General features: G+C 31.1%; 3 protein-coding genes across 4 annotated transcripts in view; 2 read left to right on the top strand and 1 right to left on the bottom strand.

Moving 5' to 3' along the window:
- Positions 1-15,133, top strand: part of Ncc69 (sodium chloride cotransporter 69) — a 30,748-nt gene extending 15,615 nt beyond the window's left edge. The window contains exons 4-24 of the mRNA XM_085184952.1: positions 922-1,081; positions 1,619-1,714; positions 2,008-2,177; positions 2,607-2,799; positions 3,130-3,269; positions 3,624-3,797; positions 4,352-4,459; positions 4,720-4,843; positions 5,321-5,442; positions 5,974-6,109; positions 6,458-6,557; positions 6,875-6,986; positions 7,318-7,452; positions 7,858-7,964; positions 8,455-8,588; positions 8,934-8,996; positions 9,316-9,403; positions 9,671-9,804; positions 9,948-10,062; positions 10,449-10,597; positions 11,076-15,133. Coding sequence (XP_085041078.1) covers positions 922-1,081; positions 1,619-1,714; positions 2,008-2,177; positions 2,607-2,799; positions 3,130-3,269; positions 3,624-3,797; positions 4,352-4,459; positions 4,720-4,843; positions 5,321-5,442; positions 5,974-6,109; positions 6,458-6,557; positions 6,875-6,986; positions 7,318-7,452; positions 7,858-7,964; positions 8,455-8,588; positions 8,934-8,996; positions 9,316-9,403; positions 9,671-9,804; positions 9,948-10,062; positions 10,449-10,597; positions 11,076-11,317 — 2,802 coding nt within the window. The 3' untranslated portion in view covers positions 11,318-15,133. The remainder of the gene's footprint in view (positions 1-921; positions 1,082-1,618; positions 1,715-2,007; positions 2,178-2,606; positions 2,800-3,129; positions 3,270-3,623; positions 3,798-4,351; positions 4,460-4,719; positions 4,844-5,320; positions 5,443-5,973; positions 6,110-6,457; positions 6,558-6,874; positions 6,987-7,317; positions 7,453-7,857; positions 7,965-8,454; positions 8,589-8,933; positions 8,997-9,315; positions 9,404-9,670; positions 9,805-9,947; positions 10,063-10,448; positions 10,598-11,075) is intronic.
- Positions 15,134-16,164: 1,031 nt separating this feature from the next.
- On the bottom strand, positions 16,165-17,183 carry LOC146539348 (uncharacterized). Its single transcript, XM_085184953.1, has 4 exons — positions 16,970-17,183; positions 16,762-16,849; positions 16,590-16,673; positions 16,165-16,520 (listed from the first exon to the last, which is right to left on the bottom strand). Exons 1-4 carry the CDS (start codon positions 17,058-17,060, stop codon positions 16,259-16,261), a joined length of 525 nt encoding a protein of 174 aa, XP_085041079.1. The 5' UTR covers positions 17,061-17,183; the 3' UTR covers positions 16,165-16,258.
- Positions 17,184-20,586: 3,403 nt separating this feature from the next.
- Positions 20,587-21,536, top strand: part of LOC146539347 (uncharacterized) — a 58,275-nt gene continuing 57,325 nt past the window's right edge. For both annotated transcript variants that reach the window (XM_085184950.1, XM_085184949.1), the window contains exon 1: positions 20,587-20,754. The gene's annotated coding sequence lies outside the window, so the exon portion shown is untranslated. The remainder of the gene's footprint in view (positions 20,755-21,536) is intronic.

Below are 21,536 nucleotides of genomic sequence, written 5' to 3'. Positions count from 1 at the left end.
TTTTTGAAATAGGCACCGGTCTGTTCTGGGCACAGACCATCCTGCCACATATTCCTACGTTCATGTTGGATGCGGGATACATTAAAGCTATTTTTTTTTTATTTTTTACCTTATAAATAGTTGTCTGGATAAGCCTATTAGTGACATTTGTAAAACGATTTCTAGAAAGCTTGTTTACTTAATAGCTTAAAATGGAAAGCTGTTTTCATTTGCCTGGTTAAGATATAATAATTATAACTTAGAATATGAATTATACATATATTTCTGGTGAATTTGGTTACCACTTTTGGGGAACCGAATAAACTATTAATAAAAATTAAGGCTTCTGTTTGCATTTTTTTACCAAAAGTAATAATAGTTCTAATTTTAATTCTTAGATTACTTCTACTATCACATATACAGTGATGAAGAAATCCAGAGTATTTATCAACATACAAATTTTCAAGATGGGTCCTTAACATGAGCATTCTTATTATTAAAAAAAATAGTAGACTAATTATTTCCCCTATGCTTTCTTTGGATGATATCAACGTAATTACATTTTTAATGGGGTTTTATTAGTTCAGGTCATAGGTGGACCCCGGTGGACCCCATTGGTACCACTAACGTTGCATACCGTAGGCGTACGATAGATAATTGCATAGCTTTGACTGTGACTCACGTGTTAGTACCTGCATTGTTTAATTAATTATGTGCCTTCTGGCACAGTGACTGCTTTTTATGGACATAGTTTACAACGTCGGTGGTCGTGATGTTAAATCCTGTTAAATTTCCATCAATGCTTATTGGAGAATTAAAGCAGATATGTTATTAATATCTTATAGTTTTTTCGTGATTCATTCAATATTTGACATTGGTTATATTGACTTAGCTATTAATTATTATACTAGCTGATAATAATAATAATTTATTTCCTTCCAGCCAGGTCAGACTCTAGAGAAAGATCAGGGTACGCCGATACTACCGTCGCCTAACGTGAAGTTTGGATGGATCAAAGGAGTGCTTATGCGATGTCTACTGAACATATGGGGTGTTATGCTGTTTTTAAGGCTCTCCTGGGTCGTTGGTCAAGCTGGAATAGGTAATTTGCACTTCTCCAACCATTCAATTCTTTATATTTCAAAGATGTTTTGAGTAAAACTTAATTTTCTCCTATATATTATCGTAATGAAGAATTATATTTCTTAGTGTATCTCCACTTTAACCGTAAATTATCATTATGTACAAAATTATTATGATCATTTAGGTACTTTTCGATTTTCATGTAAATTATAATCGTTACATTAAAAATAATGATATTAGTTAGATATATTAGTATCATGCTGATATAATTCGATTTAAAAAAAAAACAACAGTTGCACCCTTTATCCCGCACAGAGCAACCTAATGTTAAGACACTCAGTTCCCCATATTCCGCCGCTAATATTAATATAATACCTATCATAAATAGAGAGCAAACTAAAAACAATACAGACAGACAAAAAATATAAAATAGTTAATTTAACATTCAAACTGTAATTCTCTTTTGTTTTAATTTGAAATGAAACTAATTTTAAAATATTTCTACCCCTTAAATCCTGTAAGTAGTATGTGGTAAAGTAATTTCCTTTGTCGGCAGCGCAGGCATCGCTTCTAATACTGACGACGTCCGTGGTGACCATCATAACGGCGCTTTCCATGTCCGCTATAAGCACGAATGGAGTTATAAAAGGGGGTTAGTTTTATTTTATAATATAATAAAAGAGTTGAATAAAAACGAATTCATTAATAATTTAATTTTTTTATAATAAATAATGTCTTATAAGATGGATGTATAAATAGATGCCTTTGCCGAGATCTCATTTATTTTTTTAAGAAAAAAGTAGTTGATTGTTTTTTTACCATTAATTATAATTTTTACATTAATTTGAGTCCAGTGACTCAGTAAATTGCAAATTAAGATTTTTGTTTTCCATATTTTTTGGCTTCAACATTTTTTTTTATATTATTTTCTTCACGCACTTATAGGTGGTACGTATTACATGATATCGCGGTCTCTCGGACCGGAGTTCGGTGGTTCAATAGGGTTAATATTTTCTATGGCGAACGCGGTAGCGTGCGCTATGTACGTCGTCGGTTTTGGGGAATCCCTTATAACTTTAATACCTGAACACGCTTACATGGTCAGCAAGAGTTGGGTAAGAAATCGTCTTTATTTTATTTCTTGCTATTTCTTTATGATATTTATTTTGTGATAGAGAACCGACATTCAGTCATTTAATATTTCCTAATATTGTTTGCATACTATGATTGAATAATTTCTATTTATTGCATCGTATTAAATGATTAAACAAAGTGTAACTGTAAAACCGACTAGTTGTGGGTTCGATCCCCACTCGAAGATATGAAATATTTATTTAAATTTATATTTCCATTTCATCTCTCTGGTGTCGAGGCAAAGCGCGGCGTTGAGTTCTGCCACTTAACTCGCAATGCCTGCAGAATTCGGCAGAAAGTGGGGAACGGAGTGTCTTAACACTACATTTCCTCTGCCTACCCTACTGTGTGCAGGATACAGCGTGAAACTGATTTGTAATTTATATTAAACTTAACAATAATATTTCTAGGATCAAGCCATATATGGTTGTATAACAATAGTTCTACTCACGGGTATAGTAATAGTTGGTTTGGAATGGGAGGCGAAAGCTCAAATTGTGCTTTTGATTATCTTACTGGCGGCCATTGCGGATTTCTGCATTGGCGCCATTATAGGACCGAAGAGTGATGTGGAAGTGGCACAAGGATTTGTGGGATTTAATAGTAAGTAATACTTATTGTATAAAACTATTTTTACTCATTTTTTTTTTTAAATACGGTATTTTTGTTTTTGTTTGATGAGCTTATAATAACTATATAAAGTATTCCACTAATCCTTTTTGTTTTCATTGTTAAGTTTTTCAACACGAGTTTTAGTGCATGATACTTTAAATATAGAAATCGTAATCTATAATGCCATCTCTTTCTTTCACATTATTTTAACAAAAAAAGTACATCATAATCTCTATTTACAGAAAAATCTTAATTTTCAAAACTGTTACATTTGAAATGAGTTTTAGTATTAGTATTAAAAACTATATTTCACTGTTTCAGCGACAGTATTCTACGATAATGTAAAGCCAGATTACAGGAAGTTTGAAGGTGTGGAACATAATTTCTTCTCAGTGTTCTCTATATTCTTCCCCGCTGCTACGGGTATATTGGCTGGTGCTAATATATCTGGTGATTTAAAGGTAGAATAATCTGATAATTAATTAAATAATGTTTTTTTTTTATTTTAATTATATATATTAATCATTTATTAATTTCATCGTTGTTCAAAAATGATTTTGAATGGTTTGTTGTTGGTTTGGTGTATTTGTCGTATGCATGCCATAGTAGAGTTACCTAAATTACCTATATAAAAAAAAAAACTTTAAATACAAAAGCTAAAAATATAACATTAAATCCAAAAGTTAAGCTTAACATGGCTTTATACTGTAGTGTGATTATCACTGTCATTAGCTTCAAATGTTAAAATTCAGAAAATAACTAAATATACAGATGAAAAAAAAAAATAATAATAATAATAAATATTTTTTTTCCAGGACCCACAAAAATCAATACCAAAAGGCACTCTCCTAGCTATCTTCTTAACGACAATATCTTATATAGTAATAGCAATAATAGCGGGTGCCACGGTGCTGCGCGACGCTAGCGGAGAATTGGGTATACCTTGTTTTAATGATGAATGTCATTATGGATTGCATCATAGTAATGATGTGAGTGTTGGTTGTTTTATATATATATATATACAGCGATAGATATGAATTATTAGGGAATGAGTTATTGATATTCTTCGCTCTGGTTACAAGACTAAGCGCGGCGTTAAGTTCCGCTGCTCATCATATAATATCTCGAAAATTTCAGCAATTAGTGGCGTACGAAGTGGTTTTAGACTACATTCCTTATATGTATGTGCAGGATGTCACTTATTCCCACAATAAGACGTAATATAGAAAATTCCGTCCACAATTTGGAAATTCCTCTTTTAATGCTCTCCTCTATTTCTCTAGGAATTTACCTATCTAATGCTTTCTAAGTCCAATAGATTACATGTATAGATTTAATCGTTATTGTCATATATTATCATCTATCTATTTTTTTTTTATTAATACTATACCACTACAGACACTTGGTCCACTATACTCTAATCTGCTTTGCTGCTATATTTTTAACCTTTGTTTATCTATATTTGTTACTCTTGCATTATATCCTTGTCTTTTACATTTCTTGTTTTTAAAAGAAATATAGTAACTATAAACCATATTTTTAGGTAATTCGTCTGGTATCAGCATTCGGTCCCCTAATCTATGGCGGATGTTTCGCCGCCACGCTCTCTTCTGCATTGGCGTCGCTAGTATCTGCTCCGAAAGTATTCCAGGTATGTCATGAGATGAGATGAAATATAAAATTAATTGTATGTATTACAGCAGGTTCTCCCTACTTACCCTACTATGTGTGGGATGCAGTGTGAAGCTGAAAAAACATTAGGAATATAAATAAATTTCTCTCTTATATTTCGAATTCAGCATTAAAACACCTTAAAGTTTTCTTTTTTAACTGAAATAACAAAAATATTTTAAATATTCATGTAACTGTAATGTAAATTAACATTAATAATATAGAATTACTTATTTCTAGGCTTTATGTCAAGACAAGTTATATCCGTATTTGGAGTTCTTCGCTAAGGGCTACGGAGCTAATAATGAACCAGTGAGAGGATACGCGCTTACTTTTATAATCGCTATTAGTTTTATACTTATGGGTACGTGTCTTATTAAATTTTGTGTTTATTATAATATTATTTCTAACATAAAAAACATTCAGTCCAGATAAATTATAAGACATAACGAGAAATGCCTCCGTAACTATGTTATTTATTCTGTGTGTTAGAGATTTTTCATTGACACATTAAAATTGAATATCTGGAACGTCTTATGAAGTACCATTATAGTCCAGTATGAGAAACAATTAATTGCCACTTTTGAAAAAGTTATTGAACATAAGCTTGTTTTACAAATTAAAATTAAGGAATTTTACTACAAGAAATCGGGAAATATCTTTGTCTTACCTGCTATGTGCGTGACAACAGCATGACGATTAAAAAAAGTGTCTTGCCACTAGATTCTCTTTGCCTACCTGTTGTTAGTTTCAATCCACTACAACATCTGGTAAAATTAAGTAGTATAGCTATTGATAATTAAAACACAAAAAAAAACATCACCTTTTTTATTGTTTTCAGGTGGCCTTAACCAAATAGCACCGTTGATATCAAACTTCTTCCTTGCCGCGTACGCATTAATAAACTTTGCAACGTTCCACGCGAGTCTCGCCAAGCCGGTTGGGTGGAGACCTACTTTTAGGGTAAATATATGAAACTTTTAATAAGTTTTGTCATTTTTGTGGTCAATGTGGCGCAGTGAGACAGCCTCTGTTTGTAAATCTGAAGGTTATGCGTTTAATACTCTGAGGAGTAAATTACTTTATTTTTTTTACTTTGGTAAGATGAAAGTGGGGCGTTGAGTTGCGCCTCCAGTTGTCTCGAATTCGAGCGTAAAGAAGAGAGCACAGTGTTTTAACACAATAATCTCACTGCGTAATTTGCTTGCTGGAAAACTTGCTGGAAAAATGTTGACTAAAAAAAAAAAATTTATGATACATGCAGTAACTTACAACATATTGGGGCTTTTGGGCACGCTCTATCTTTCAGTTGACAAAAAAAATATTCAGTGTTTTCAAGGATAGAATATTTGATAATAACTTAAGCTTGATTCCACTCGTTCTCGTGAAAAATGATTGACAGACAGACAACAAAGGTATACTACAATCTTCTTATTTATTGACGTAAAAAATCCTTAAAAAATATTTATAAATATGTATGTATAATTTGAACAGCTGTACAACATGTGGTTGTCTTTGGTGGGCGCAGTGGTGTGCGTCGCCATCATGTTCGTCATCTCTTGGGGCACCGCGTTGTTGACGTTCGCGTGCCTGTTGGCTCTGTATCTGCTGGTGTCTTATAGGAAACCTGGTAGTTAATATTTTGTAGTCTCTTTTTCATTTATATTTTTTACCCGCACATAGCAAGTAGGCAGAGGGAACCTGGTAACCTAGTGTTAATACTCTTCATTCTAATTGAAACACTTCTGTTCCCCACTTTACCCCAAATTCTGGAGGTAATGCGTGTTGAGTAGCGAAAATCAAATCCCCCGCTTTGTCTCGTAGCCAGAGTGAGAAAATGAAAATAATAAACATTTAATTTCCCCGAGTGGGAATCAAACCTATAAGCTTACAGCCGCACGCTTGTGCCCCTGCGCTCACTGCTGTCGTACTGTAAACTATATGAATGACTTTACTTACTTAAAATTATATTTATTAGATGTAAATTGGGGCTCTACAACACAAGCGCAAACATACAAAACGGCGCTGTCCGGCGTTCACCAACTGAACAGAGTCACTGAACATGTTAAAAATTACAGGTAAATTTTACATTTTAAATTTATTATGTGCTGAGTAAACTTCTTATAATAAAAATCTTCAAAATTACATCAAACTTTACTAAGAGAAATATTTAGCCCATTTGAATGTGCTTAGAACATGCTGATTGTATCCCAATAATCTAAAAAAAATATATGAATTTCAATTATGTAAATACTATGGAATTGTAAATACGTTGGAAAAAAATATTCAAAATTATTATTAAAAATTCAGAACTTAAATTAATTTATTATTTATGTATTAGATATGAACCTAATATAATTGTAAAATAATATGTATGTATGTAATTTTTTAATAGACCACAAATACTGGTTTTAACCGGATTTCCTGGAGAGAGGCCATTGCTCACTGACTTCACTTATCTCTTAACAAAGGGATTGTCTTTAATGCTTTGTGGACATATTATGCAGGTAACTATTTTTTGTGCATAGATTATATAAAAATGTTTTGTTTAATGGTGTTACGTCATCTCGCGAGAACTTAAAAATTACGACGACATATTAATGGATTTATATTGTAAATCGAGTGAAGATCATGTTTTTTTTAAATATGTTGATTTTTTCGATATGGTAAGAGAAAGTAAGACAGTCATCTACATATGAAGCATTATTCCCAAAATAGCCTTTGAGTCATATTAGATGGATAGATGGCTCCAATAATAGATTTTCCCATTTATCTCCCATGTACAGACAGCAATCAGTTACAATTTTATTATATTTATAGATTTTATAATAATTTCAGTCGCAAGTTAATCATCGTACTCGTGAAGCATTAACAAATCGTTCCTACCATTGGTTCCTTAAACGGAAAATAAAGGCTTTCTACACTTTAGTCGATGAAGTCTCGTTCAAAGATGGCGCTAGTGCTTTAATACAGGTATGGACAATGTAAATCAAGTTTTTTTGTCCAAGTAATGTGTAATAAGTTATCTTGTTTTTCCACCCATAGCAGGGTATGCAGAGAGAACTTAGTGTTATGACACTAAGTTCCATTATAAAGAGTCATTACGTTTTGAGGAGCTATACTCAACGCCCCGCTTTACCTTTTTACCATAGGTAGAAAATTTTAAATAATTCATTTCCCGGAGTGGGAATTGAAATAAAAACCGTCGCATTTAAATTCATAACCTTCTGCGCCGAGGCGGCTTTTTAATATTCAAAATAATTTTCTTTTTTGTTCTATTGTTATACAGCATTTTCACAACAATAAAAATATAATATGTCAATAAATTATTTCATAGACATTTTATATTAAAAATTGAAAATTTTTATATATTTTTAGGCTAGTGGAGTAGGAAAGTTGAAGCCCAACATCCTGATGATGGGGTTTAAAGAAGATTGGCAGACGTGCAACCGGAGTGAGCTGGCTGAATACGTTGATGTTATGCAGTTAGTCTTTAATGTTTTATATAAATTTTAGAACGAATTACTTGTATACATTATCATAGTTTTGTATATCACTTATAAGATTTATTTAGCGAATTGAAGTCTTGAATTATTGATGGAAAACAGATTAGACAAAGGAGGAGAATACATGGTCTTGGATTTTATTTTCTTGTCTTTCAACCAATTATAATTTTATTTCTGTACTTGCTTTTTACAATCGGTGGCAATATGAAATAGAAGAGTAAGCAAAGACAACTTATAGTAAAGATGTATATTTCATCACGTTAATCCTTTCGATGGAAATCCACTCTACTTCCGAGACGTTTATGATATAAACTGAGTTTAGAAGATGTGAGCAACAAATTTAATTTACATGGAGAATTGTCTTGTAATTGAGACTATATCAAAGTATTTATAAATGTGTTATATTGGTGAATAAATAAATGAAATAAATAACTCTTAAAAAATATTTAACACATTTCCTATCCCACAGTAAAGCACTAGACGTGCACATGGCATTAGCTCTCCTTCGTGTGGACGGCGGCCTCTGCGGCGGCGCTCTAGATGACGATCTACACGCCTACCTGAGAGCGGCCGACGACATTGCTGACACTACCGCTTTTACACGTACGTAGAGTATAGAGTTATTAGAACAATTAAGAAAATAATTGATTTTTATAAGTGTTTTTTATTTTATTAATAAATATAACTCAATTATTTGAATATACTAAAACAAAAATCATCATCATCATCATCAACAGCCATCTTTTGTCCACTGCTGGACATATGCCTTCCCCAATTCTCGCCACGACACTCCTCAGCTTTTCGGACCAAAAATTCTGTTTATTAAATATTTGCCTAGATAACATTAAAATTTATTTAATGACATTAATTGTTTAGCTATAGGCACATCTAAAAGAAATAAAAAAACTATAAAGATTGAATTAAATGTATTAATTTATTTTATCACAGGTTCTATGGGTGACAGTATCAAGGAATCGAAATCTACTGAGAGCTTGAATTCTCAATCAAGAGGTAATATTAATTATAACAAAAAAATATTTGTGATTAATCTTTCCTATGATGATATATAAAATAATAGTTTTTTTAGCTCACGCTCTATCTCGCACAGCAGGGTAGCCAAATAAGACACTCTGTTCCCATTATGACACTTTCATTCTCTACTTTCCACTGAATTCTAGAGGTATTGCGTTTGAGTATTCAATATTTCATTTCTTCGGAATCGAACCCACAACCTTTACAGTTGCACGATTGTCCTCCTGCGCGACAACGGTCTACAATTAACAAAATTAAAATTATAAATTGCCTAATAAAATAAATTGATTGTATTTAGATGACAGCAGCATGTCTGACGTGTCGGTGTCGGGAGAGAGGCGCGTGTCGCCCCATCCCGCGGCTAAACACCGCAAGGCGAAAGAGAGGTAACTTTGACACACTTTTGTTTATTTTATCTACTTCATTGCTAGAATTTTAAAGATTAAAGAGAATCTAGTGTTAAGTTAATCTGTTATCAACTTTTCATCAATTATCATGGAGTTTTGGGTAACATGTGAAATATCGCATTAGGTTGAATTTAAACAATGATATATATTGCATCCGTTCCCTCTTCCTACCCTGCTGTGTGTAGTACAGCGTGACGCTATTTTTTATTATTATTATAATATAATATACAATAAACATTGTTTCAGTAAAACTCTTAGTGAAGTTGTCCGTCGTATTGGTATAACTAAAGCTCGACGCGCCTCCTCCTTCACGTCAGTGGAACAGTTCACTAAGAAACAGCCCGGCACTGTCGACGTGTGGTGGTTGTATGATGATGGCGGTAAGTCTTACTTACTAAACAGTAAATACTGAATAGTACTTAATAACTTAATATCGTCGGCCGAGAAGCTTGAGAGCTAGCGTCCGGAATTCATCAGTTCTGGGCGCCAGTTCAGTTCTCATAAATACCGTATATCTTTCCAGGCTTAACACTGCTTCTGCCATACATTCTATCAACGCGTCGTGCGTGGGCGGCGTGTCCATTACGTGTATTTACTCTCGCCAATAAAAACACTGAAATGGAAATTGAGGAAAGAAAGTAAGTGTATATTTATATATTTTTTTAGTTAAAGATTTATTACACAAAGCATGCAATGTCTTGAATTTAAGCAGTGAATGGAGAACGAAGAGCATTTTAAATTGGATTCAGACTGCGCACCCTCCTATCTTGATATATATATCCAGTAGGATATTTTTAAAATGTGATGTGATGTGAAAACGTTAAAAGAGCCAGGGCATCTGTGTGCCTGTGAAAATTGTTTTTAAAGCACTGATGATGGAGAACACGATGAGTATGCATAAGTAACAAATAATACATTGCGCTTTTTTTGAAGACTGTCAAAAAATTAAGAAATATATTTATATCATTTAACATGTTTCTAAATTTTATTATTGTAAAAATATGTTAAAAATGCTTTGTTTCAGCATGGCGTCACTATTATCAAAGTTTCGTATAGACTACTCAGCTTTGAAAATGATTCCTGACGTGAATAAGAAACCTAAAGACTCCACACTCGCGTACTTTGACGATCTCATCGCGCCCTTCAAGACAACAGATGATAGTACTGATGAAAGTAAGTTGATGTTTTTATTTAAATTTATAAAATTATAGGTCAAATATAATTAAGCATTGACGTCATAATACAATTAATATTTTCATTTTCTCGCGCTGGTAAATAGGAGCATTGAGTTTGACACGCAATGACACGTCGGAATGTGTGGTATAGAAATGTCTAAATGAGGAATCGAGTGTCAAACAATAGGTTATCAGGTTCCCTCGGCTTATCCTGTGGGATACAGTGTGAACTTAAAAAAAATGATATTTAGTTATTTACGTACATGAAGATATTGTTGTTACTAAAATTTGCTTTGAATAAAAGTGATTATTTTGAAAAGTTTGATTTTTGAAAGTAGTAGTTTTCTCTGATTATGCATTTCCCATGTAGCGAATACAGGAAATTTACTCATGAGATAATGCTATTTACGATAATTATTAGAGATATTATTTCTATTTCATTAATAAAATAATAAACAAACTTTCCCACCCAACAGTGTCAATAACAGAGGCCGACCTAATAGCAGCGCGATCCCGCACGCACCGCTACCTGCGCGTGCGCGAGCTCATCAACGCGCACTCTTCCAACGCGCGCCTCGTGTGCGTGACGCAGCCCATGCCGCGCCGCCGCCTGCCCGCGCCTCTCTACGCCGGCTGGCTGGCCGCTCTCTCCACCGCCGCGCCCACCGTGCTGTTGGTGCGGGGCAACCACGCCTCCGTGCTTACGTTTTACTCTTAATGTGGTCCCTTGGTTGCCATGGTGAAGCGAGCTGAAGTGGTTGGCCGTGTTCACCTTCTACTCTGGTCTTTATGGGTGCCATGGTAACATTAATAAACAGTCCGGCGCGCGCTTCGTGTCGTCCCTTAACCCATGCCACCGCCTCCCCGCGCTCTTATTAACCGGGTGGTTACCCACGTTTCCCTTACTTTGTTGCGAGTGAGCAGAAACATACTGCCGCTGACATCCTGACATCTAACAAAGTCCCCTGGCGGTTGCCATAGTGACGCGTGTCTGCACAGCGTAGTGTCAGTGTCAGTCAGTGCCATGGTAACATCCGCATCTCGGCTGCCATATTTAAGAGCGTCTAGATTGTGTTGGCAATGGTGACGCCAGCTGGCTGGCATCGACAAGTCCTTCTGTAATATGGTAAGAAGGAATGCTATGCCGCGTTGTTCTCCTTCGACTCTTAATCTCTAAAATATTTCATCACTCGTTATATTTCATGTTTACCATGGAGACTTTCCATGCTGTGGTTACTTATATGTACACATAATTCAACTGTAGTTATTCTAATCGTTGTATTTTTTCATTATTACTACTTCAATTTTTACAATAAATACAAATAAATATTTTATTAATAATAGACCTGTGGTAACCTAGTATATTACATTTTCTTTTTCTCTACCTAGTAACATGAAGTAATTCAAAAATATAATAAATTAACAAATTTCTACCTAGTAGTACAACCAATATTTATGGTTCTTACTTATAGTATGAATCTATATGATAACTTTATATATTTTCCACATCATTCTGAAAGAGACAAAAAAAGTATTAGATAAATAACTGTTTGACTTTTATTAAGTAATTATTAAAAAACGTATTATATATAGGTTTTGTAAAGTAGATAATTATGTTATCGAATAGATTATATGGATTAGAAAATCGATTCTTGTTATTCAAATTACTTACATGTACACGCAATGTATTGAAGATTTATTTCATAATAATTCTCCAACGTAACGGACTTATATGTAGTCATATAACAGAAACCCTACTAACATACATAATATTATGTAAATATAATATCGTTAGCTACTTTACTTATTTACGGCATTCTTTATTTTATAAAAAAATATGCGTTGTGGTACGCATAGACGACGATTGAAATTCCGACACAAATGTCAGACATTCAGACGCAAAATCGATGGTTAAAAATATCAAAATTGAAAATTACTACTACTACTTACCAGACACTGAGACACTCTGTATCACACACCTATTGTTGTGACACTTATTGTCATGTCACAATAATTTTTGTAGTTAGAGACACTCGTATTCATACAGAGACACTCGGCCGTAGTCTATTCGTACCTTTATTAACATTATGAAAGATGCCTCAATATTTATACCAATTTTATTTCTGAGAAACTTTTATAATATTTTTTTTGACGAATATTTAATAAATTCAAGTGTCGTTATTTACGCGAAGGCGAAAGAAACAACTTAACTTATAAATCTATATATTAGATAATTTAGATTAACCAGTATTGCTATTTATATATCAATAATATTTTGTTTAAATGCCAGTGAAAGAACAGAAAAACAAATTAAAATATTCCTTCGTATATAATTCATTTTCATCTTCTAGATAGATACAATGGAAACTATTTGATTTTTTCTTATAATAATACTATTAGTATATTAGTATAATTGAACATTCCCATAACCTGAGAGTACAAATATTTATATATTATAATTTTTAATCATGTTTGTAGGACAGAGATTTTACAATATAATAATAAAGTTTTTCGGTACCGAAACTTTGTAAACATCTTCCTGCTTTACAGCTAATAATTGGATTTAACATATTTTTTTTAATAATATTTGCTTATGTCTTAAAAAATGTTGTTACTTATTATTTTTCTATTCTCACATACGAGTTTTGAACTTTTAATACTTCACTAGTAAAAGCAGGATTCTTGTGTATATTTTTTTGTATTAAAAAAGTAATATGTAAAAGAAAATTAAATAAAGTTTTATGATCTAGTTAGTGATGGATGATCAATTAATATTTATAATTTTTAGTTTATAGTTTGAATCTATATCTAATATAATTTGGTTTTTTAACTTATACATGACAAAAGGATTTCCAATAAATAATTTACATTTTTATTTCACTATAAAAGGAATTTATTAATAAGTAAAGTAATTTGATATCGGCCATTGTTATACATATTAAATACATATCTACATTAACATACATCGATTTCATAAGAGTCCCTAATGGCCTTAATTCTAAACAAGATGTGCCTAAACTTTTATAAGTATTACTAATAACTTTATATTTTATCGAATAATTCATCTGAATGAATTTTGATCTGAAAATTAATAATAACTTTTGTAACAATTGTTTTACATAAATGAATTTTTAAATTTACTATTTTTGTATATCTCTTTATATACATGTATTTAATAATAATTTTGTATTTGTCTTGTACAATACTTTTTGTATTAAATTATAATACTTTTTTAAATTATAATACAGTCCAGTGATAGTTTAGATCTGTCTTGGAAGTGATGTAACTGTTGGAAGTCGCAGGTTCGATCTTCTAACAACTATTTATTTTATTAAAGTAGAAACCCGATTAACCGAGCAATGATTGTGCTCAGGTATTCAGATATCCGGATAATGGCATTTCTGAAGAAGACGTTTGAAAAAGTACTTTTTATATAATATTGTATCACCATGTATTTTTTTTAATATTACGAAACGATATCTGTCTTACATCTTTCACGTTATTAACTTTAATTACGAATATTTTTTCTTTTCATTTATATTCCATTAAATATAGGTACATTTTTATTTTATTATGAAGGAAGTTTTACGTGTAAAGTATTTTAATATTTGCCATTGTCGTACATATTACAAGAGAATATGATTGACAATTGATTTAGGTTGACTGTCCGGATAATACCGAATCATAACTAAAGGCCGGATGATCGAGTCTCTACTGTATATTATATTTATTTAAAATTGTTTACAATTAAATATATAAATTAATTGTGTTTTATCAAGACGGAAAGTATATTTTTATACTAATTAATCTTAAGTATTGTATTGTATAACTATTCTGTATATTTGATTTTAATTCTCATTTTATATTATTTAAATTATAAATCATTTTTTAAAAAAAATCCTGTGTGACGTTTAACTTGCAATTAATCATAAAATAAATTGTATTATAAATTTATTTTATTAACTAACTGTAGTATAAAAATTTATTGTTTTTAGCATAGATTAATTTTAGTGTATACTAATGTTTTTTTTATTTCTGATTACTAAATGAATTTATATGAATTTATTGAACAACATGAATTTTCACTAACATTTTTAATCAATCAAGAATACTAATAATAGGTAATTGTATTACACATTCAGTTGTATATGGATTAGAATAAACAAATTGGAATTAAAAAATAAATTTAATTACTAAATACAACTTTAAAATCACTAATATATATCCTTTTCTTGTTTTTCGTACGGATTAGAGCGAAAATTATATAATTTTATGTAAGTTAAACCCTAATTGATATGTGTAATTGTGGCTATTAAAATAAAAAAAAATGTTTCCATATACGATTGAACGACTAATTTAATAACATGACTGTACCTGAAGCTTATAATGACATTATATTAGTTACCTAACCAAGATTTTTACATTTAGTTATTTATTAAAATATTCCTAATTATTACTAATTAATTATGTGTTTTGTTGTTTGTACATTGTGTTGTAAACAATATTTTGAAAAATTATAAATAAATGAAAATAATAACTTTGTTTTAGTTCTTAAAAAAATATTTATCAAATTTCATTGCAAACGCATATATACAAATTCTACTCATTTAAATATTTTGACTGGAATAGAACCCACTACCTCAGTAACAAACAAAATAGGCAAAAGGCTACTTGACTCTTTCTTTCAAGCAGATCTTAAATGGTTAATGTTTCCTATTTACTACACAAAATTGACTGACAAGTAGAACATTGATACATAAAGCTAATTATTTATTATACTGTTAGCAAACTCATGTAAAAGAGGGTAGATAAAGGTGAAAAAGAATTGTGTTAATAGGGGGATGCAAGAGCTTAAGGTTTAGCTGGGCTGGTAGGGTTCCATATGAGCTGCTCCAAATGATCATTTTTATTATATGGACAGAAAATGCTTGCTATCTGGATCAACTTTTACTAAGACACTTATTTATATCTCTTAAAGATTAAATGGGCTGCTAGGGTTCCATAGCAGGTACTCCAGACCTTCGTTTTTGTTATGTGAGTGGAAATTGTCTGTCATGTTGTTCAATTTTCTCCAAGGCAGTATATTTATATCTCTTACAGTTTAGACAAGTTGTTAAGGTTCCCCATCAGGTATCCAGATCTTCAAAAGAAACTATAGCCTAGATGTTGCCTAGACTTAATAACTATACAACAAAGAAGTTTCATTCAAATCAGTCTAGTAGTTCCCAAGATTAGCGTGTATAGTAATTTTTTTTGGGATTTGGCCTCTATTACCTAAACTCCCCTCAATTATTATTTTGTAAATATATTCAATGCACAGATCCACCATTTTACTTTTTTATTATATGTATAGATATATTGCAAATATTTTCTTTTATCTTATAGGCGAAGGCAGTATCTTAGCTGGATCTCTTTTTGATGTGCATTCTCCTTTTTCATAATATTATCTCTTTTTAACCATAGATTCTCCTTTGTGTGTTTTCCATTCTATGTAACATTGGCAAAGTGATTAGTGCAGAACGGGTACACTTGGAACCCCATAATTAAAGAACAACAACAACAACAACAGATTAATTCATTTAATGGCACTTAAATTATACATAAATTGTTAAAATATTATTAAAAATGTACAATTAAACAAACAATTGTTGAAATTTAATCAATCTATTGTACTATTTTGTAACATATAATCTGTGACTTCATTTACCTTTTGTTCACAGTGGCTTAATAATACATCATCAAGTTCCATTGCTCTTCTATATAACTCTTGAGTCTTTTTTACACTGTTATGTAAATTTTGCTGGCTAGCAACAAGCTTGGAAATGTTTACCTTTCCGTTTAAGAATTCAATATCTTCCTTTGTTAGTGATGAGTATGGCACTTTTGAGCTTCTTGGTGCTGTTATAGCCATTTGAAACTGTCTACAGAAAATTAATAATTTTATAGGTTTTCTATATGTCGAGTCTGATATTAGTGTAAAATATACTTACTGCTTCAGATCATTATATTTATTTCGTCTTTCTTTAACTTCAGTTTTCCATTGTTCTTTTTCAGACAAAAGTTTGTCATGATACCTAAAATTATAAATATATCAATTACAATGTATATTTATTTACTCTTTAACATAATAATTAGCGAGTAACTTAACAGAGCTTAATATACTTTAAAAGTTCTTCGTTGCAATTATCATCGACGTCGCCTTTTTCCTTGCAAGCATTGGGATCAGTATTTTCAGTAAAAGGTTGGGGAGCTAAAACCGAATCAAAAATATTTTAAATTAATTACGATTATAATTTGTAGTAAAGAACAATTTTGTGTTTATTACCTATATAATAAAATTAAAGGATTACATTTAAATACAATAAAATACCTAAAGAATTTCGTCTTTCGAAAAATGTGGAACGCCTTCGTCGTGGGGGTGACGACTGCTGAGCATCATTTTCAGTAGAAGTATTTTCCATTTTAATGTTTTGACAACAATTTTAAATCACTGTAATAAATTAAAATGTATGCATAAGTTTCCAGCAATTTTGAATTACAAAAACAAAACTGACGTTGTTTAACGGACGTTATGTTTGACGCAGACGTCAGGCATAGACATGAAAAAAGTATCGATACTCTGTGGTATTGAGTACATTGCCTTTCGATACTTTTATACTCGATACTTTTTCGATATTTGTACTCATCAAGTACTTTTTAACACGAATAAATTACCCAACTAACTTGGCCTTTTGTCTCATAGTTACGATAGCGACATCTCACTCACACGCAATCTTCCTTTGGAATCATCTGTATGCGAGAATCGTAAATCGTAATTAGGGAATATTTTTAACATTCTAAATTATCCTCTAATTACTATTTGATGAGAATTATAATAGTAATGAGTACAAAAATTAATTACACTACTACTAAGTACCTACTGTGAAAAATAACCCGAAACCGCCCATCACCAAAACGGCTCGAATGTTTTTTTATTGTTAAGCGATTGTAAGGAGGAATGGGTTTTATATTTTTTTTATTTTTGTAACTTAGTGAATTTGATGTTCTAACGTACGCGAACTAGTTCCCAAGAAATTTCCTCGATACTTCAAAACAACGATACTTTTATCAGTAAGTGGCTTAAAAATATTTTTGATTATTTTTTTCGAAACGGTGTTTTTTAAAATTTGTTGATATCAATGAATAACTTAGATTACTCGTTCAGAAACAACCTTAAATGTTAAATTATTGATTTGAGTAAGGAGTTATAATATTCTTTGTAAAATACTTGTACTGATTGCATATTACAAAAAATACCCAAATTAAATCGAATAATCGAATCGAAAATAATTAATTGAGAACCTCCTTATTGTTTTTGATATGAATTGCTATAATATATTCGTAGGCAAACTAATAATGCCTTAAATTATTCATGACGATAATTTTTTTTAAACAAAGCAATTGGAGAAAGTTTTAAGTAAATCGTTCAGTACTTTTAGAGATAAAAGTGACCATACATACAGACAGACAGACAGACAAGAAATTAAAGAAATATATTTTTGCTTTCTATTATTCTTTTTAAGCGCCCCATATTTTTTTGACTGAAATGGATAGACCATTTCAGTCAAAAATTATAAATGTACAGACATTATATTGTTTTATAAAAGTTTTGATTTGATTTGAAGATAAGATAATTAGATATATTTTAATATTTTAACACAATAAAATTATTAAATATGACGTTTACTAACTATATTTTTGTAATCAAGGAAGTAGATCGTCTCGCTTACGCCGAGTTAGTTAAGCTGACTGTTCAACCTAAATACCGCGATGAATTCGATCTCGCAACCTCTATTATATTGGACACTTGGACAGTGCTAGCTTTGTCACTACGTCATCATTTTACGTCGAGTATAAAAAAATAAATAAAAACATCGGAGTTGAAAACGGAAATGTCTTAATGGGGAATGGATTGTTTTAACACTAGGTTCCCAATTTCCTTCTGCCTACGCTGCTATGTGCGAGATACAGCGTGAAGCTAAAAAAATAGGTGCTACCAGATACAGGTAAAATGACCAAATTACTATCGTAGTTGTTCATTTTTTCGCTTTGAACCCACAATCTTGTGATGTACATGATTGTGGGTTCAAAGTTGATGGCGAAAAGTCGTTAGATTGTTACATATCATAAAATATATATTTTAAATATTTATTTATACACGTCCTTCTGACTCTGACATTCAAAATATTATTTAATTCTATTATAGCTTTGGGTATATCGTAGGTACACAGCGCCGGAGCGCCCGTCCTGCGCTCTATCTTTGAGTATCATGCAGAGTTGTGGACCTCGACGCTGGCTTTGTTTTCTTACCAGAGCGAGGTGAAAGATATTCATTCCTTCGAGTAGGAATCGAATCTACTTGGCCACGGCCGCCTCTAATTCTTATTTTTTCAACGAAAAATAATCATTGATTTAAATTATTTTATAACTATGTATATATATTATTTATGTAGTCAATTCTAATAAATATAGCACTTATGTTTATTACTGAACTAAATTCCTTACAAGTGGGTTAAGCTGTGTTTTAGTGCCGTTTAGCTCACGACTTAAACTAGCAGATAATTTAGTTTGCAATTTTTTATGCAACAGTAACTATTATATAATTTTTAAGTAAATTTAATGCTAATGATATGCATATTTGCGTTTTTAAAAATTATTACAATGGACATTATTATATTCATTTTTCTTTAAATAAGAACGTTAATTCGACTGTGTTTGCGAGAACAATAAGTTATTTTGTTAATGGTCTTTTATAATGAAACATTACCGTGATGCATGTGTTAATCACAGTTTAGACTGTAGACTCACATATTATAATATGAAATCGGACATTACATTATTATGATAATTTTAAGAATACTGATAATGATATAATACTATATTATATCCGTATTTTTGAAATACACTAAGATGTAATATTGCATAGCGTTGTCGGTTGTTAACGAGACGTGGTGGGTTCGATTCCCACTCGGGAAGTCGGGAGTATGAATTATTATCATTTTCTCGTTCTGGCAACAAGTCAAAGCGCGATGTTGAATGAATTCAATATGATTTATATCTTAAAAACTAAGAGGTGCGTGGGAAACAGTGTCTCTTTGCTTACTCGGCTCAGCTCAGCTGAAAATATATGTATAGTTAATATTATGTTAAGTAACTACCTTATTAAGTGTAAATGAGCCTGGTAGCCGTAGGTTACCACATTAGGTTACAGGATTCTGTAGACAGGTGAATTAGGCAACTAAGTATATAGGGATAATAAAAACAAGATTAAATCTGACTTAGATAGATAAGCCTAGTTTAAAAGTCAATTAAGGTTTGTTTAAGCCACGAAGCTATTAACCGGTAGCTTAGAAGCATGGAAATAAGCTTCTACTAAGTTCTGATACATATATTAGTAAAAGAAGAATATTAATTACCTCTTTAAATATATGGGGGATAATTTAAAAAATCCTTGCACTATTTATGTATTTAGGTGACAAAACAACAATCCATTTATGTTAATAAGAAGAACATTTGATAATTTATTGTAATACTCTAATACTTGTCATGTCGATACACCTTATCGCTTAAAAAACAGAAATATTCAAAATATGATTAATAAAATTTAAATATACATAGGTATTGTCTTTGTTTGTTATCTATAGGCCATAAAGTTAGCTCATCATTCAAATTCTAGTAATATTTCTAGGAAATATTATGTAAGTACTCAAGTCGTAACAGGATTAATGTGCTCAAATTTTCTTTGCTTATTTTTTGGAGAAACTATCCATATGATTTCTATATATAGACATATGTTTTCAAATGAAGTATATTCAAAGATAAAAAGGGCTACTTACTAAAATTATTTTAATTTAGAATATACCAAAGGTTTTCTAAGCAGCGATGTGCAATTATCCCAATGAAATATCACTGCTGCACTCGGCCACTCAGAGTCACCACTGGTCAAATCAAAACGATAACCAGTCCACTCGCGGGCGTCGCGTTGATAGAACGTTGCTGTCAAGAGCATTTCCCGCGTAAATCCCGAGTCAATTTTTGTGTAACTTTTTTATTGTGCTCTCTGTGTTTTGTGTACGTGACCTTAAATATACTGATTACTGGATGCAAAGGATTCAGGTTAGTTATATAGTTTTTATTCTTAATATATTTTTTTTGTTAAGTTTAAATGTATGAAAAATTCCGTTTTTAATTTATTTCTGAATGATAAATGGTTACGCGATATTTTTTTTTAAATATATTCACTTGAACGGAAAGTGTCCTTGGACTTTATATTATGAATGTTGTTTTTTTTTATAATTTTCGGCTGATCGAAAAATATTTGATGACATATATGACTCAAATATTTTTTTATAAATCTTTAATTTAATGTTTATAAAATTAATTAACAGTAAACAAGAGTTGTTGTAAAATATATTTTATAATTAATTATTTAATAAAGTTTAACAATTAACAACAAATCTACTTGCATAGCGTGTTAATTTAACGTTTAATAAAAAATAAATTTTAATTAAAACTTTGAATAACTTCTTATGTTAAGAATATAATATTTTTAGTCTATTTATTTAGTACCAAGATAATACACATAAAGTTTTGTTTCAAAGTTTTTGGCGCTCATACTTCTTATTTTGACAATTAAAAATGTACATTTTACTAATGTTCCTCAATGCTTCATTTTCTATAAATAAAAACTTAAAACAGAAAAAAACTAACTTAACAAATAAATAAATACAAAAATAAATGAAAAGAACAAAGAAATAATATTACATACAACTAACAAGCAACAATAAATGATTAAAAACAAGATGTTAGCCAAGACGATTCGAAGATTGCATTGATGCAACTACAGCCGCAACCCGCAATAGTTAGTGATCATTTTGAATCTTTATTTTCCTGTCGAC

Source organism: Heliconius melpomene, chromosome 4, assembly GCF_056956725.1.
Source record: "Heliconius melpomene rosina isolate 202511_hmr_F chromosome 4, ASM5695672v1, whole genome shotgun sequence".
NCBI lineage: Eukaryota > Metazoa > Arthropoda > Insecta > Lepidoptera > Nymphalidae > Heliconius > Heliconius melpomene.
Note: the sequence above shows the minus strand (reverse complement) of the source record. Positions and strands in the feature narration are given on the sequence as shown.